Source organism: Toxorhynchites rutilus, chromosome 2 (genome assembly GCF_029784135.1).
Source record: "Toxorhynchites rutilus septentrionalis strain SRP chromosome 2, ASM2978413v1, whole genome shotgun sequence".
Classification (NCBI taxonomy): domain Eukaryota; kingdom Metazoa; phylum Arthropoda; class Insecta; order Diptera; family Culicidae; genus Toxorhynchites; species Toxorhynchites rutilus.
Genome location: NC_073745.1, coordinates 239965716 through 239984324, shown reverse-complemented (window position 1 = coordinate 239984324; position 18609 = coordinate 239965716). Strand labels below are relative to the sequence as shown.

General features: G+C 37.0%; 1 protein-coding gene across 14 annotated transcripts in view; it reads right to left on the bottom strand.

The window, feature by feature from the left end:
• The window catches only part of LOC129767448 (uncharacterized), a 332396-nt gene that overhangs the window by 174478 nt on the left and 139309 nt on the right, over positions 1 to 18609 (bottom strand). For 10 of the 14 annotated variants that reach the window (XM_055768350.1, XM_055768351.1, XM_055768360.1 and 7 more), the window contains exon 2: positions 5004 to 5480. The exons of the other annotated variants lie outside the window; for them this stretch is intronic. In XM_055768350.1, the coding sequence (XP_055624325.1) occupies positions 5004 to 5480 (477 nt within the window). The remainder of the gene's footprint in view (positions 1 to 5003; positions 5481 to 18609) is intronic. 14 annotated transcript variants of the gene reach the window in all.

The following is an 18609-nucleotide window of genomic DNA, read 5'->3' as shown; positions in this document are numbered from 1 at the left end:
ACGTATTCATCGTTGTTGTTTCGATGCATTGTGAAAGGTATACTGAAATAATTATCTTGCCTTTGTGTTTAGTTTATAAGAAATGTGGAATAATGGAGGTGATATAAAAATATATATAATCGCACGTGACAGAGCGTGTGCCAACTGTGAAAAAGACTGCCACGATTGCTATTAGAGCTGTAATACTATTGTATATTGCATTATAATTTAGATTAGTTGAATTTTAGACTGTATTCGAACACCTATCAAATGAGTATAGAGTATAGACACTTTAGATAATTTAATTTATACGTGTATTCAGCATTCAGCGGGATAAACATACTGCTGTCAGAGTAGTTGGTTGAAATAAACTTCTTTTCCGACTTCGACTCCCAAACAAGTCACACGTTTTTTGATTATACTCCGGAGAATTTGATTAAGTATTATTCAGTAGTTTTCCTCGGATTTCCCTCGGTGATCTGGAACACATTAAAAACAAAGAAAAGGAAGTTCACAATCACGATGCGTACTGCATAGTGCAATGCGTGTATTAACATAAGGAAACAAATTGCGACATGTGGCCAACTTATGTATTGTTCTCTCCCGCTGATTCTAGGAAACCACACTAATCATCGACCCTTTTCGGAGCCACCAAAACTTCATGTGGAGAGTTCATTGTGAAATTTCTATGCAAGAAAAAAAATAGCCGGAGCCATAACAGGTGAATATCTGATATGTCTCGCTTCTCCAAGCGAGCAGTAAACAGCATTTTTCAATGCAGATATCACAAACAGCGTTTTTGTTGGTACGAAGTGCAACAGTGAACTCATTTCAGAGGGTCGATAATGAAATTGTAGTTCTATTATTTTTCGTAACTAAAAATCCAAGGTGCAACTCGTTGACTCGCTTTGCATCATGCGACGATTCTAATACCGTTTGGCGGAGAGTGCTCGCGTTTTTAAACGGTTTTTTTAGCTTGCCCTGTAATCTGTTTGTATGTTTGTATGTTTGTATGTTTGTATGTTTGTATGGTTGTATGGTTGTATGGTTGTATGGTTGTATGGTTGTATGGTTGTATGGTTGTATGGTTGTATGGTTGTATGGTTGTATGGTTGTATGGTTGTATGGTTGTATGGTTGTATGGTTGTATGGTTGTATGGTTGTATGTTTGTATGTTTGTATGTTTGTATGTTTGTATGTTTGTATGTTTGTATGTTTGTATGTTTGTATGTTTGTATGTTTGTATGTTTGTATGTTTGTAACATGTTTGTCTGTAGCGCTGACCCACATCAATAGAAATTTGACCCCCTTCCTGTTGACCGATTGATCTGAAATTTGGAACACACCTTTATCTTTGTAGTCGTTATAAAACTGCGTATTTCATGATCTTGAAAATCCAACATGGCGGTCGCTGCAAAATGGCGGATCACATATTTTCTCAAAACCTCATCAATATGGGTTTTTCAAAACCCCATCAATATGGGTCAAATGCTTGACTAGTAGAATATGGTTATTTATGAAAAATCCATCAAAATCCTACCAAATGGCGGACTACATATTATGTCAAAACCCCATTAATATGGGTATCAAATGAAAGGGCTTTACTGGTAGTACACAGTTATTTATGAAAAATGCAAATCTATGATAGCTGCCACTATCAAATTTTCTCAAAACCCGATTAAAATGGGTATCAAATGAAAGGGCTTGAATAGTAGATCACAGTAGATCATGAAAAATCCAAATCCAAGATGGACGCAATCACAAAATAGCAAATTACTTTATTAAACGGTTTTATTTAGCTTGAACTGTTCGTATGCATGTTTGTATGTCTGTAGGGTTGTCCCACATTAATAGAAATTTGACCAATAGGAACTGACCGAATTTATAAAATACCTATAAAATGTCTCTGCTTTCATTTTAAAATTGCTTATCTTGAAAAATAGCTGATTCCAAATCATCTCAAAAAAAAAAGGTTGATTGAGATATGTGTATCAAACGAACGAACTTGACTTGGAGAACACACTATGTATTTTCTGCAATCCACTCAATATCGATATCAAATGAATTTTTTTTGATTGATAGAATACAGTACAATGATTTTATTGAAGAGAAATATTCTAATGAAACAGATAATGTACTAAAACCTAGAAAATAAAATAAATGAAAAAAAACTTTTTAAGTTAAACGGTTTAATTGTGATTGAACATAATAATGTACTAAAAGCTAGAAAATAATTAGGCAAGTAGCATACCTCTCCTTCATTAGTCTAGGGCATTGATAAGATGATGCAGCCGTGAGCAGGATTATTAGGTGGAGCAGAGTTGGCAGAGTTTATGAGCGTAGTGTGCGTGATAGGATGCGCTGCCATAGCTTCTTTTCACATTGTGACGTCAATATTTGTGTTTATATTCAATTAGAAATGTGTTATTCCATATTTCTAATAAACTAAAAACAGTTTACAATTAAGCAACGTTTCATTGAAAATGCTGCTATTCCCTAGGACTAAGAATACGACTGTTCTCTGAACCTTTTTGCACCTTAAATGATGGAAGTAAGTCACAATGTCATCTATTAAAAAAAACAACCCGTTACAAGAATTCATGCGCATTTTGGCTCATGACATCATCAAAATGTGAGTTATTCTAACATTGTTTCGTTTCTTCCTTATACATTCTATATTGAATGCAAATAACGACGACACCATATTTTGTTTGCCTATCCAAGTATACTCTGCCTACTGCTCCACCTCATATGTACCTCATTGAACGCGCAGTATAGAAATACGGCGCAAGTACGGCGCAAAATTCAGAACATTTCATCTGTGTTTCGGAGCGTGCTCATTCGCCAGAGCGCATGTGTACACAAGCTCAACTGGGTACAAAAATCTCAATAAATCAGTAAAACGGTTAACTATATCTTCACCAATTTGACCAGTCTTCGACAGGGGTTTTTCGGAGTACTCACATGGAAACAGGGCCCTACAAAGTCACTCTCATCGACTAGGTTTAACTCAACAATGAACTTATTGCATTTCAAGTTGTACCTTATTAACGTTGGCTCAAAATATTGCTGCTAATTTTTCACACTGAAGCGAAGTTCTCAATCGTCATTTTCAGAGTATTATACGAGGGTCGTTCAAAAAATAAGTTTCAGTGCCTCAGAAATCGCCGAAAAATAATGTTAGGACAAAAAACAAGGTGATTTTTGTAATCTACGTTTTATTTTCTATTTTACTACATAATCGCCGTAACGTTCGAGACATTTTTCATAGTGTGGCACGAGTTATTCTATTCCAAGCGCGAAGTGCGTAGCGCCTAACTTTTTGAAGTACGGTGTAACTGCGTCACGGATTTCTTCAGTGTTATAGAATCGGTGACGGCCGAACGCCTGTTTCAAATGAAACACAAATTTCTGCATTACTCGAGAATTGTTCAAGCAAATGAAACCAAATTAGTCATATTGAGGTTTTAGGGTGCAATAAATGTTTCTATGATGGTTAGACTCTCCACCCCCTGCTCTAAGGGGGGGGGGCTGCCATACAAATGAAACAAAATTTCTGCATAACTCGAGAATTAATCCAGTAAATGAAACTAAATTTTGCATGTGAAGATTTTAGGGTGCAATAAATATTTTTACGGTAGTTAGATAGTCCCCCCTTTTCTCTAAGGGGGGGCTGCCATACAAATGAAACAAAAATTTCTGCATTACTCGAGAATTATTTAAGCAAATGAAACCAAATTAGGCATATTGAGGTTTTAGGGTGCAATAAATGTTTCTATGGTGACTAGTCTTTCCAAAAACAATTTTGGGCGGGACGAAGTTTGCCGGGTCAGCTAGTTGTAATATAAAATTTGAGACAATTACACCGCTCGATTGCTGTAATAGTTCAAGTACTGTAAAAATCATAATGACACCTCACATTAAAATTTAGTTTGAATATAGAATACACCTTAGTGACAGCATGGATTTTAACAACCCTAACGTGGGCTTATCAAATGATCCTGCTACTTTTCAATACATTTTGTTCAAACATCATCGTTTGTCGTTTCCCTCTCTAATTACATCCCAACTCCGACCCAAGTTCCAAATGCAAAAATTCTGTACTATTTCGGATTTCGTCTCGGAAGATAACTTCCATCCACAATTGCCAACTGGGACACCAATAAAACACCGCGGATCGTATAAATAAAGTGGCCATCACGTAAATTGAGCCCACGACCGATTTAAATCATGACTGCACTTGATATGATTTTTTTTGTTGATGAACCTACCCCTCCTCTTTACCACCCCCTCGTAGAACACCGTAGTTGAAATCAAGAATGGTTCATCTTGCGGTTCGTGTGCTGTACTTTCACGAGAGCACGACGGACTGCCGCCCGACCTCGGTGGCGTTCGTTGTTGTGGGAGGGAAAATTGTTAAAAATATCCACTCGTAATGAACTTTGCACTCACGTACTCTGCGTCCCTTTCATGTGACTCGGGGGATGAATTGTTGCCCGCGATGGACTGAGTAATGAAGAGAAATTCAAACCCCTGTTTGTTCCACGTCGATGTTTATACTCCTTGTCATGACGGAATAAGCCAAACTTTATCCACGGGTAGATTTCTTTTCAGTGTCTGATTATTACGGAACATTTACTGCGGTCATCAATTGTGGTTAGGATTAGAAAAAAACACGCAAACAAACACAAGATTAAACATGGATAAAATACGAGCGAAATGACATTTCAAACACTCATTAGGAAAGGCACTCAAACGCAAGGATAAGTAAAGAAATTACACAACGGACAACGGACAGAACCAAGCGAAGCACATGACGCCGTTTGACGTTTTTGTTTCTACTTTACCCCTGGAAAAGAGGAAATCTCTAGCAAGCACCAGTGCTCGGTCAATCTCATGCAGCAGATCAGCCTCGGAAAAGCTTCGCCGGTTGGTGTTATGCGTGTTACTATCAGCGCCACAAGTAGTGTTATCAGCGTTACATTTCACTCCGACATTGACACGATCATCACGGGAATAGCTACCAATGCGATGACTGCTAATGGATGCTGTCGAACCGCCATTGCTGGCGCTGGCAACACTGGTTTTGGTGGCGGTTGTTGCGTTCTGCTTGATTGGTATGCGACCATCGCTACTGGTGCTGCGCTGAAGCCTCCGTTCAAACTCTTGACACTTGGCACTGACACTGATCGGAGCGATATCCGGGTCCGTTTCGGCGAGGACAATGTTTTGCGCCGAACCAGTGGAACTTTTCACCGCGGATTTGTAACTGTCCTGTCGCAGTAATTCCCGCTGCTTTTGTTGATGAACTTCAACTAACGAACTCACTTTGATGGTCTCTCCGCAGTTTTGTTCGTTCGGCGTAAACCCACTGGCAGCACTGGCAGCGGGGATGCAGGATGCAGAGGATGATGGCTGCCCGGCTGATGTTGTTGGTTGCCTCTGGTTGGCGCTTTCCGTTTGATTTATGTTCTGGCGCGAACCGCGCTGATGGTTTTCAACTGATAATATAGTTTCAGGGTTGGGTCGAGAGGGTGTCGTTTCGAGAGGTGAATGGAAGAAAAGAAGAAAAAGAACGAAAGAAAAAGGAAAAGTTATTTGAGTAGCTAGTTGGCACGAACAGAGAGGCAACCAAGCAGACAAACAAGGGGAAAACGCCACATTTCGCTTCCATTCCATTTAGTTGCAGTTTAATATGTTGTTAGGGGCTGACGCTGGGTGATGGCTCTCTGGATGGGTGGGGAAAATAAATGGATGAATCAAATTCGGGTGATCCCAGGAACGGGAGAGACAGGGCGAAAAAGGGCTACTGAAACTTTCGCCGGAACTTTTTTCAGGAGGTAGAAATATTGCACGGGTGAAGATGTGTAATAATAGTGAAAAACAACAAGACCGAATCTGGAAAGTTTACCACTTTGGTTGTTAAAAGGTTATTTGCTGCTGCTCTGATAAGCTTTTGTTTTCACAAGCGGAGAGAATGGCTGGCACAATTTATTGCAGTGAAGATGATGATTTGGGATGTGGAACTTTCTCCCGCAAGAGTTCTGATATATTGTAGCAGAATTGAAACAACCTCATGGCGACCGTTACACTTGAAAAGTGCTGATGCGTTCTCCGCCTATTATTCTGCCGACTGCCGATAGTTCAAAATTATTATTGATGACATGTTATTATCGATAACAATCGCTTTCGTGATTGACTTTTCTCTTCCTAAATTGTCATTCAGATTGCGACAGCGAATCGAGAGTATAATTTCCGTATTCAATCTAAGCATCATTCAATGCGATTTCAGATTATCATTTAAAAACCAGCATAGTTGACAACAAAAACAGATGTGTAAGTACAATGAATTGAATCGCATTATTCATATCTCATTGTTCTCTACGTACAATTTGTTCTGATTTTCCGCGAAGCTAGTGCACATGAACACGAGCTGGTTGTTTGTGAAATTAATTCTTTTCATTTAAATTATTCCATCAAATTCGATTCGAAATTTATCAATTTTTTGAGTTTAACTCTTTAACACTAGAACTACCGACAGTTTTTTTCTACCAAGCTGATCTTTAGTTGTTAAAATATAAAAAATTCAAAGGAAATGAACTATTTTTAGGAAAACTCATTACATTTTTATAAAATACTAGCTGACCCGGTAAACTTCGTCCTGCCCAAAATTTGTTTTTAGTAATCAATACCTTCAAACATTCACGTTTTCTTACTAAGCGCAAGTTCATTAGTCCAATCGCAGAACTATACATTAATTGATCTTCCAATCAACCTCGTTGATTCTACCTTTTACTAAAAAAATCCTAGTACTTCTACCAAAACTCATCATTATAATACCAGATTATTTTCAGACACACTTTTCTTTCAAGATTTTTCAACCACTTGCAAATAACATGTTTCTCCGTTACATGGAATAAATGTTTTATACAAAAAATATGATAAAATGAAGATAGACCCATCCTCTCTTCTCCCCTTAGAGAGGGGGAGGAGTGTCCATTCACCATAGAAACGTTTCGTGCCCCCTAAAATTTTCACTTGCCAAATGTGGCTCCATTTGCTTGATTAGTTTTCGAGTTATGCAGAAATTTGTTTTGAAATTTGTATGACAGATTAACCCCCCCCCCTCCTTAAAGAGAGAGAGGAGGAGTATCTAACCACCGTAAAGACATTTATTGCACCCTAAACCATTCACATGCCAAATTTGGTTTCGTTTGCTTGATAAATTCTCGAGTAATGCAAACATTTGTGTTTCATGTGTATGGCAGCCCCCTTAAGAGAGGGGAAAGGAGTATCTAACCACCGTGAAACATTTATTACACCCTTAAACCTTCACATGCCGAATTTGGTTTCGTTTGCTTGAATAATTCTCGAGTTATGTAGAAATTTATGTTTCATTTCCATAGCAGCCCCCCCCCCCCTTAGAGAAGGGGGGTGGAGTGCCTAACCACCATAGAAACATTTATTGTACCCTAAACCCTTCACCTGCCAAATTTGGTTTCGTTTGCTTGAATAATTCTCGAGTAATGTAGAAATTTATGTTTCATTTGAATGGCAGCCCCCTCTTAGAGAGGGGGTGGAGTGTCTAACCACCATAGAAACATTTATTGCACCCTAACACATTCACATGCCAAATTTGGATTCATTTGCTTGAATAATTCTCGAGTAATGCAGAAATTTGTGTTTCATTTGTATGGCAGACCCCCTCCCCCTTTAGAGAGGGAGGTGGAGTGTCTAACCACCATAGAAACATTTATTGCACCCTAAAACATTCACATGCCAAATTTGGTTTCATTTGTACAATAAATAAATAAATAATTCTCGAGTAATGCAGAAATTTGTGTTTCATTTGTATGGCAGTCCCCCCCCCCTTAGTGAGAGGGGAGGGGTCTCAAAATATCATGAAAACCTTCCCCGGTCCCAAAAACCCCTACATATCAATTTTCATGTCGATTGGTTCAGTAGTTTCCGAGTCCAAAAGAATCAGACAGACAGCCAGAAATCCATAGATGAAATAAAATTTTCAAGGTTAATTCTTGTAAAAAAATGATACAACCGGTTGGTAGTTCTAGTGTTAGTTTTTAGCTTCCCCTTGCCATTAATTTCAATTAATTTTGTTTAAATCTACTGGGCAATAATTTTACATTTGGGCAATATTTCAAAAATATTTTACATTTCAAATATTTCTGTATTTCATTATATTTTGTTATTTATCAGTTATTTATGAAAGACCTTTTAGGCAGGTTTTGGCCAATGTTCGATTTTTTTTTAATTTTTTCGTGAAAAATGTTCAATATTGGGATTTTTTAACGATAATACTCAAAATCCCATCAATGGCTTTCATCGATAAAATACTTTCTACAGTTTGGTCGCAAACAGGTCAATAAAAGATGACGTGGTTTTTGGAACAAGTGGTTGATATCCCACATATCATGCCGATGACTTCGGGTTCGATTCCCGTTCTGGATTAGAGATGTCTCGTTCAAAAAATTTCGTTCGACATGATTTCTATTAACAATATTCATTTCGTTCGGTTCAATTCAAAATTTACAGATGGCGCCAGTGCAAAGTGGGGCAACTCCATACAAAAGTTGGATAAGCAAAAAAAGTTTCGTTAAATGCGAAAAAAACATGGTTTTTACATAATATCGGGACACGAATCTGGCATCCATCTTTTTATTTGGGGCCGTCCATTAAGCACGTGATCCAATTTTTTATGGCACCCTCTCCCGTAGTATTTTTACATACTTTTTTTATAGAATTTTATGACCTTTGTTCACAAGCGTTCTCCGTATTCCCACATTCTCCCACTGGACGTTCTCCGTATTGAAAAAAAAAGATCACGTAGTTTACGGACAACCCCTCAAATCAAACAAATACGACTATAAATATGAGAGATTTTCTTTAGATTACGAATTTGCTTCTTCTTTTTCTTCTTCTTCACTGTCATCAGATTCATCGGCATCTTTTCCCGATTCAGTAAATATTTTCCTCAATAGAAACATTACAACGTCTGGAAGTTTTTTAAAATTACTGATAAATTAAAAAAAACCTTTTGCGGTCGTATGTCTGCTCTCAGCCTCCATAGTAATAAATCATACTTATTTTATACTTCATACAACCATGTATCAGATTACACTATTTCTAAACGACTATTAATATCTAGTAAACCTATTCTCGAGCTCTTATGAATAATATAAAATGGTATTCAGTTAAAACAAACGATTATTAGCGTGGGAATATATGAAGATATTCACGACGCTGAGTAGCTACGATACCTCGGACACAAGGAATACAGGAAAATCTATGAAACGAGACGGCACCGTCTACGTTAGCAAACCAAATTTTATTATAAATTACAATGTGAATATGAGAGGAGCAAGCAAATTGGTGGAACGACTTGTATCATAAATCATTCTCGTGAGGGCTTTTGGATAAAGGGGGAAAATGATTTTTCGAACCACCGGTTAACTTTGAAAAATCATATCTCAAAAACGAAAAAAATAGCATCTCTAATAGATATGTCATGTAAGAAATCCTCAGCTTTCAAGGAAAAATATGAAAAACTAGCTGACCCGGCAAACGTTGTTCTGCCATATAATGTATTTCTAGAGAATATTTCGATTGGTAAAAACAACGAATATACTTCAAGAGAGTTTGTATGTTATCGTTCAGATCTGCAAAATTGATCTATTTAGATGATTTTCACAGCGAAACATACATATGCGTACCTCTTAATTTCGAATTTTCCCTTCTTATTTTAAATATCCTTCTTATATATAAAGATATGCATAGTCACTTTTTTCGATTTTTTCCAATCATCTCAAATATTTTCCGAAGTACTCTATCATTCTAATTTGGGTGAAAACAAACTCACAAAATATATGGACGACATAGATCTGATCAGGCGTTCTCCCGTGATGAGAAGTTATACGTACGTGGGAAAAACTCTCTTTTATATACAATATAAAGATATAGCGCCCCCTAGCCCAAAGCCATGAAAACAATAAAAAACGACTACAATCAATAATTACGAAAATGAAATCCATTTTTTTGCAAATCCAATATTTTTCAATAAAAGCCTAGCTCATTGGCTTTAATTTGATATGTCAATCATCTGAATCGGTTCAGCGGTTCAAAAGTTATGAATTCTTAAAAAAAGACATTTTTGGGAAAAAGAGGAAAAAGTTAATTTTTCGGACCACCCTAAAATGGAAATGGACACCCTAATGAAAAAATAAAACAAATACGGGTCTAATGTTTTGTGGAAAAGAATAAAATTACCACTTTTGACGAAAATCAGTGAGCCACTATATCGGTTTGGCATGGAATGGCTGCTATATTATATTATTATGTTGTACATTATGATAAGTGTTTTGACATGTTTTACATAAAATACATAAACATAAAAAAGGTTATAGATAGACTTAAAAAGTGAAATGTAAATAAATATCTAAATTTGTCAAGAAATGAATATATCTTATGTTCATTTCATAATCTTACTTTTTATGTGTCACCGCTCTTTTAAGGGAAATTGGTTCTCACCTCACTTCACCACTCGATACGATCGCAAAGAGTTAATCTACGAGTGTAATATGAGTATAGATGTTGGATTATGTTATTTCTTTTATGTTGATGTTTTTTTTTGGTAAGAAACGTGAGACCCTTCCAATTTGGACAAGATGAAGAAATACTTTGTGGTCGTGAGTGAAATACTGCATATTGCGGGGGTAAGATGAAAAATCGACGATAATGTAACACGCAAAGCGTAGAAATTTAGCTCCGAGCTCTTTCTCTCATAGTTTGTCTGTTCACCTGCTGAAATACAAAAACAAGAAAGAGCGAATTGGATGCTATTTCCTTCAATTTCCTGTTCACCTTCCGTCTTACCCCACCGATACAACTATTTGAATCATTCATACTTTTCCATTTACAAATTAAATTCAAATTTAATTACAGGTTGATACATTCCGAACAATGCTTCGATGTTGACTTCACTGTCGAGGTGCGAATTACCGAGTGGTTAGTGTACCGCATTATCATGTGGGTTCGATCTCCGTTCTGGCCACACTCTGGTCACGTGTATTCTAGAGCTTGCCACTTCAGAAAACATTCATAGGATAACATGTAGGAGAGGTATTCATCAACACTATAACATAATGGATACACTGTGGTGCAAAAATTGTTCGGACACGTCCAAAGATTTTGGAAATTCATTCATAGATAGTATTTTTTTCATACTTATGCATACACTCTGTCCATCTTCTATAAGATCAGGTGATAATCCTGCTGCTTTGTGTCATTGTAAACAAACAATGCTTCAATTTATATTCTAGTGTGTAGGTATTGGTGACTACCATACACTGCATGATTTTCATATGTGTGTGTGCAAGCGCTGAGCGTAAACGAATGTTTTTGTGTTTTCCAACTGTCAAGTTTTAATAAGACCAGTTACATTTTCCGTTGTTTTAGTTGTTTTGATCAACTAAATCTGGAAAATGTCGAAGGGAATAGTCCTCAGGGAGAGAGAAGAAAGATAAATCGATGCATTTCACCAAGAAAAATGTTGGTATCAGAGAAATTTCTCGTCGGATTGGACGATCCTAGGGCTTAATTATTTGGCGAATCCTCAAGGATACTACGGTGAGAAGGAGAGAGCTCCACGTGAATCGAAGCTCTCTGACCGGGATAAGCGGGAAATAGCTCGAACTGATTCGAATATCTCAAAATCGCTTATGCAAATAAAGTAATATTTTAATTTAAAAGTTACTCGGGTGACAATTCGTCAAGTTTTGGTGAAACATCCTCACATAAAGAGGGTTTAAAATGTTAAAGCTCCTCATCTTCAACCATCTCACATCGGAAGACGTCTGAGTTTTGATAAAGCTCACATGAACCGGCATGGTATGTTATGACAAAGGATGTTTGCAAAAGAATATATTTTGCTATATACCACAACGAAAGATTTGTTTTTGTATTAGGTTATACCGACGAAAAAAGGTCAATTTGGATGATTCTGATGGTTTCAACGGATACTGGCGTGACTTTTCAACCAGGAATTTGGTGGAGACTCGTGCATGGTTTGGGCGGGATTCTGTGAAACCGGAAAGCTTTCACATCATTCAAGGATTACATACATGTTTTGGAATCCTCTCTCCTACCGTTTTAACGTGGATATCGTCACAAAAAATTCACATTCCAGCAAAACAATGCTACTATTCATTAAGGACCAAAAACTTTATGTTTTGGGCTGGCCGGCTCGCTCTCAGACTAAAATCCTGTTGAAAATCCTTGGGGGATCTTTGTACGCAGAATCTACACCTCGGGAAAACGGTACACCACGATTGAAGAGCTCAAGATCGAAATTTCGGAAACATGGAATAATATCGAGAAATCCGTTCAGCAGAATTTGGTAAATAGTATTCCAACATGAATTTTCCAGGTTATTGGCCGAAATGGCAAGGTCATTGACATATAAATCAGCCGATCGTTTTGAATTTTTCATTGATAATACCTATGAATTCTGAATTGGTCTTTTAGAAACTGGACAGCTGAAATTATCATATCTAAGTACAATAAATAAACAAACAGCTCTATTGAACGAAATTTACGTTAAATATACTTTATTCTAAGCATTCAACAATGTATGAATGTATCTTATTGAAATTCTAACTTTTGTGCTGCAACGAAATAGAATCTGGATGGTCTTATAGAAGTTGGACAGAGTGTATTTACCCCAATTTGCCCGTTGAGAAAAATCAGCAGGAAAAAAATATATTCCTACTGAAAACTGAATCCATTAACGAAGATTCCTTAAGTCGCTTTACCATCGCCAGATCCTTGAATGAGAACGAAATTAGGAACAGAATACCATAAGTCTATCAATGAGAGCAGAATGTCAACAGAGCAGATTAAAGCGTTTGACGTATGCCAAAAAGTACGTACTTTGAGCCGACGAAAGTAGCTACAATATTTGAGCATCAGATGACCGAGTTGAAGTTTGGAAGACTGACGGAACAAGGAACACAACGTCACCAAATCCACAAAGAATTATTGGCATGGTAAAAAGATTTTATTCGCGTGCGGTAATGACCTTGAGCATGATTCGGCGCTTGTGACAGACTATTTTCTCTTCGAAGCCCGAATCTGAATTCCATTGAACATCTCTGGGATGAAATTGGACTGACAGCTCACCAGAAGCAGGGTTCTAGCAGAAAACTATGAATGAAGCAGATTGAAGCTGCATGGAATGATATTCATCCAGAAAGTACATAAAAGCTGGATCGATCGATGCCAAGATGTCGGGCAGAAGTGATCAAATACGAAGGAGTGTATACAAATTACAAAAAACCAAAACTTTTTATCTTTATCTGAAAAAAAGGGATTTCTCTTCCTATCCTGACGAATTTCGCGAACTTAGTTTCGAAACATTTATTTCGAACTACTTGTTGATCTCTTTCCCTTTTTCGATTTGGCGCTAATACTAGTTCTAATACAAAACCGAAGAGCTCTGATGTAAGTTAATAAAAATCAGATGAACCGAACTGGTTGAAAAAGTAAAAAAGTGGTTTATTTTCCGTTTAATTGAATTGTGCCAATGTCGGAATTTGGCACAAAAGCATAACAATTTATATCAATCGCATAGTCATTTTAAAGGGTGGAACGAATAAAAAATGCTTAACTTCAACGTAGCATTAATTCCATAATCGATCATTCAAAAAAAAATTTCGGAACCCCTCTTTTTGTTGGCACAGGTGGGTAGAATGATGTGCCTACTTTGTTTTCGGCGCACGCTCTTCAGTTGTCAAAATGGCATCCACGCAAGAGGAACGGCATTTAAAAATTCTGCACGCGCACCAAGAATTCCCGCTTTTGTCGCATAATTATTTAGCAAAAAAGCTTAATTTGCCTTAAATGACGGTGTCTGCAGTGATTAAAGTGTTTGGGGAGAGGTTGACCACAACTCGGAAGCCTGAAAGCGGAGAAAACCGCATCCCGACGGTCGAACAGACAACCAAAGCGCTTAAGAGGATATTAGGGTGCCAATGAAAATGGTCATCTAGAATTTTAAAAAGTTACCCCATTAAAAATGTTCACCACCGCGAAATATCAGCTCAATCGGATTTAAGGAAGAGTGGCGCAAAGCGGTCAAATTTTGAGTTTTTTGAAAACCATACTTTTGGTTTCGTACTCCAAAAAAAACTAAGTCCCAGAATGCCAATTTTTGACAAAAAAAAAATTTTCGAGTTGACACTAGACCAAAATCAATTTTTTTTTGAAAACGCCGATTTCCTCAAAACTCAAACTTTGACCGTTTTGCGCCACTCTCCCTCCCTTTTTCGATGTGGTGAACATTTTGTTTAGGATAACTTTTTGAAATTTTAGGGTCCCGTACATTCATTGGCACCCTAGAGGACGTACACGAGGAAACTAAACTTATCGATTCGGGATGTGGCAGATAAAGTCGAAGTGTCCCACACCACGGTGCAACGCGCCAAGAAAAGAGGTTGGCTGTCAATGTACAAAAAGGCAAAGACCCCAAACCGCGACGAAAAGCAAAACAAACCGGCCAAAACGAGGACACGGAAGTTTTACACGACGATGTTGACCAAATTCGACTGTATTGTTATGGATGACGAGACATATCCAGAGCTTCGCCCGATCGAAAAATACTGGGCCATAGTAAAGCGGAACTTACGGAAGACAAAAAAATGTCGTCGGGAGCAAGCAGCAATTTAAGGTGAACTGGCGTGTAGCAGCTGAGGAGGTCGACAAATCGACTGTACAAGATCTGATGCAGCATGTAAAAATGAAGGCCCGAGCATTCGTTTATTCGCCGCAGAAGATTTAACCAAATTTTTTTTAATAATGTAATGTATGGACTTCAAATAGGAAAAACAACATGAGTTTTTAAATTAAGAATAAACATACTCTAAACGTTATTTTGTCTTAGCACTTTTTGGTCGTTCCATCCTTTACCCACATCACACTAAAGTAAGCTATTAGAAACACAAAAAATGCTTTCAATGTTCACAGAAACTAAGTGATCGCACGGGATTGTCTGAGATTGATCATTTATAAAAGTATGATCAGGGCTCGGATAAATCACATTCGCTTTCGCATTCAATTGGAAATGAGTTTTTGCTTCTTCCAGTAGGTTCTATGTCAACATGAATCTACAGTCACTCGGGTGTTTTCGTTACTGTCTCCTCTAGGACGCTCTGTGCTCATTTCATTCTTCACCGCCAAATGGACTTCACGGCATATTGAAGTGATTCCCCCCTGACTGAATTCGTTTCTCTCTCTCATGCATCATGTATGCATGTATCGATGTTTGAGTTCACGGTGGGTAAACAATGGAATTATTTGTTTCCTTTTATATGGACGTTAAGGTGAAGGTGGAAGCTAGCCACAAATGGCTGCCACAATGGCGCTCATTTCTTTCATCTCCCTCCCTCACCCCTCGCCCGAAAATCAATAATTTTGCTAAACAGTGTGAAGAAAATGATCGTTTTCGCACACTTCCCATCGAGTAATATCAACCACACTCTCATTGATTACTCACAAGATAACGAATTTACATCTGCTGTCGCACTGTATAGTGAAAAACGTCGGAAAACTCGAGCTAGTGCTCTGAAAGTTAAATTTTAATTTTTAAATCTTCACCAATGGTTTTGTTTGTATTTGTGAAAGCATTGTTATTTTTCGACACTCATGTCAGACAACATCATCGAAACAGCTATAAAAACCACTCAATAAAATGTTATTCCTGAGTCATAGCGTTTCATGTTATGAAAAACAATAGAATAAAATTGTGTTGATATCAATACAATTATTATTTTGCCACTGCCACGGCTGCCTATGCTTTCAAAAACAGTAAACGGAAAAGTATTACATACAATCAAAATGCCTCGGCCAACGAAAAGAAAGGTTAATGCTCTCCAACGAGAATATGTGAAAAAATACGATCAACGAAGGAAAATATTAAGGAATTATCAAGATCGAGTTACTATGAGGAAGAACTTGTTAATACTACCAAAAGAGCCCCAATTCGCATGTGTTATAAATTTGCTCATGTTACGCTCGCGTATAATAAAAAATTTACTTCATATGCAAATGCACCTTCTATATATATATATATATATATATATATATATTTATATTTGCAATTGTTCATCGGAACATATCGTGCATACATTCTACTTTAGTATTGAATTGTTATTTTTTTTTTCAAATGTATTCAAAGACTCGTATCAATGAAGCGCCACACAGTCTGATATGTGAATTGATCTATTTACGTGTGCTTTGTTCTTCTCTCACAAACACTATTACCCCATTTTTACACGTGGGTTTACCCTATACTACGACAATGGCTAGCTTCCACCTTCACCTTAAAATAAGATTGTTTACGCAACGAGGTACATGTCAGGGTGGATTAGTAGTGGTGGATTAAAGCCAGGTTGAATGAAGGAGCAGATTTGTATTCATTCGTCACGTCAATTAGAATAACCATTTGCTAGAATTGACTTGACTAAAATTGACTTGACAAGCATTTAGAGTAAGGATGCCTGATGAATTAGTCATGTTGACGACGAATGTCGATGAAGTTAGAACTTAGTCGCTTAAAAGCGAAGCGACTAAGAGGAAAGTCGATTTTAATGTTTCTTTTTCGAAAGTGTTGGACCCAGGATATGTTATTCCTCCACGCCAATGTCAGACCGGATGGTAGAATTATATTTGACGGAAAAATCTATCTATTTGAATAAGAATTAAACTTGAAGCTCCTGTCGCAATGTGAATGACGGTGCGGGAATTTTTTTTAGGATTGTTTTTTCAATGCTGGCCGTAGCCGCGCTAGACAAGCATCTTACAAGACACACTCTTTTAGATGCTTGTAATGCTGCCATTGTAGGTAAATAAAATAACGCAAAACTGAATTGAACACGGTAAGTTCAGAGAATTCGCCGCTCATATCCTCTCTAGGCTTTTTCCTCTAAAACTACGTTTCAAAATATCTTTACATTTGAGTAATTTGATGCCAACCTTGTTTGTATTTTGGCCCAATATCATTTAAATGTTCAAACGCGGTATCGAAAACTTGATTTACAGAATTGAGCATATTGACTGAAAAATATTTAAAAGTGATAAAACTAAAAAAAAATAACAAGTACCCGCTATCCAATAAAATATAAATTGTTTTTTTAATTAAAGAAATTATTCAAAACAATCATTCTTCAGTATGGAGAGAGATTCCACAATGCTCCAGTTCCCTGATAATGTTTGCGTTCCAGAATGCTAATTTCAATCGACCTTATGTATTTGTTCAATTCACCGCGGTAAATTGTAAGTAGCGTTTATTGAGGCTGTTGCGTCCATCAAATGGAGACTCAAACACTACTCGAAACTGACTACATGGTGCTCCAGAACTGATAACATATTCCAACCAGCCCCATTTGGGGCCATTATCATTATCATAGTTACGTCACTGTTCGCAAAAAAAGAGTGCTCTCCGGTGATGGAGAGAACGCGAGGGTAACATCAATAACAGTAAAAGTTCCGATTCGGAGCCATGCACGAGTCGCGTCGACGCACACACACACATAAACATAAACACAGATCGTGAGTGGGTGGGATTTGGCTTTATTATTGTCATCCATAGATAAATGAAACACGAACAAAAATAATAATAATAATAAAACACTCAGTGTCACATGCAAAAAAGTATATAATCAGACATTATCCACATCAGCGCTGCTGTTTTTATTTTAAGCCTGTTTGCTACGGATTAAGTTATAATACAAAATAATCGAGTAGGAGGTTGGTAACAATATTAAAATTCATTATTCAATAGAGATGTATTATTCTTCAAAATTAAATTGAAAGGCTAAATAAATAATCACGAACAACGTGACATACATAAAACATATCAAAATTTGCTCATTTTTTATTGTTTTTTGGTTAGTGATTTAATAGTTTTTTTTATTTGAGTTCTATCGAGTTCCAGATTGTACTGATATCGAATATGACTAGATAAAAAGGGGTTTTTGGTATGCTGTATCAAGGAGTATTTACAAATAAATACGTAGATATTAATAGTTGCTGACTAAATCGTTAAAATATAGTATTTAAGAGAGGAAAAACTCGTAATATGGCCCAAGACAAGCTGATTATATTATCAAAATAATGTGATCTGTTTGTGTTTAGTATTCATCAATACACCTGAGAAAAACTGGATTTATTGTTGTCGAAAATTCGCCTATCTTTCGTTGTTTTATCATTGAATTGAAAAAAAAAATTCCAAACGAAAATACGTCAATAACGTCATCAAAGATAAGATGTCAACGGCAACGTCGGCTTTGTAGTATCATAGGGTCTACTCGAGTGCAGATGTTAATTGCTGTGATGTTTTTTGTTGACTTCAATTATACGTAATACCATGGTCGATAACAGACACCAGGAAAGTAACTATCTGTGCTGTCTATTTTAGTCCTATTTTTCGGTTGTTTGTTCCTTACATTTGCATCATTCACAATCTACACAGCACATGATGGCTGAGTGCATGTCTAGAAGCGAAGAATTGGTCAAAGACAAAACAATCCACAGCGAGTTTTTTTTTCGTAGTTAAAACTC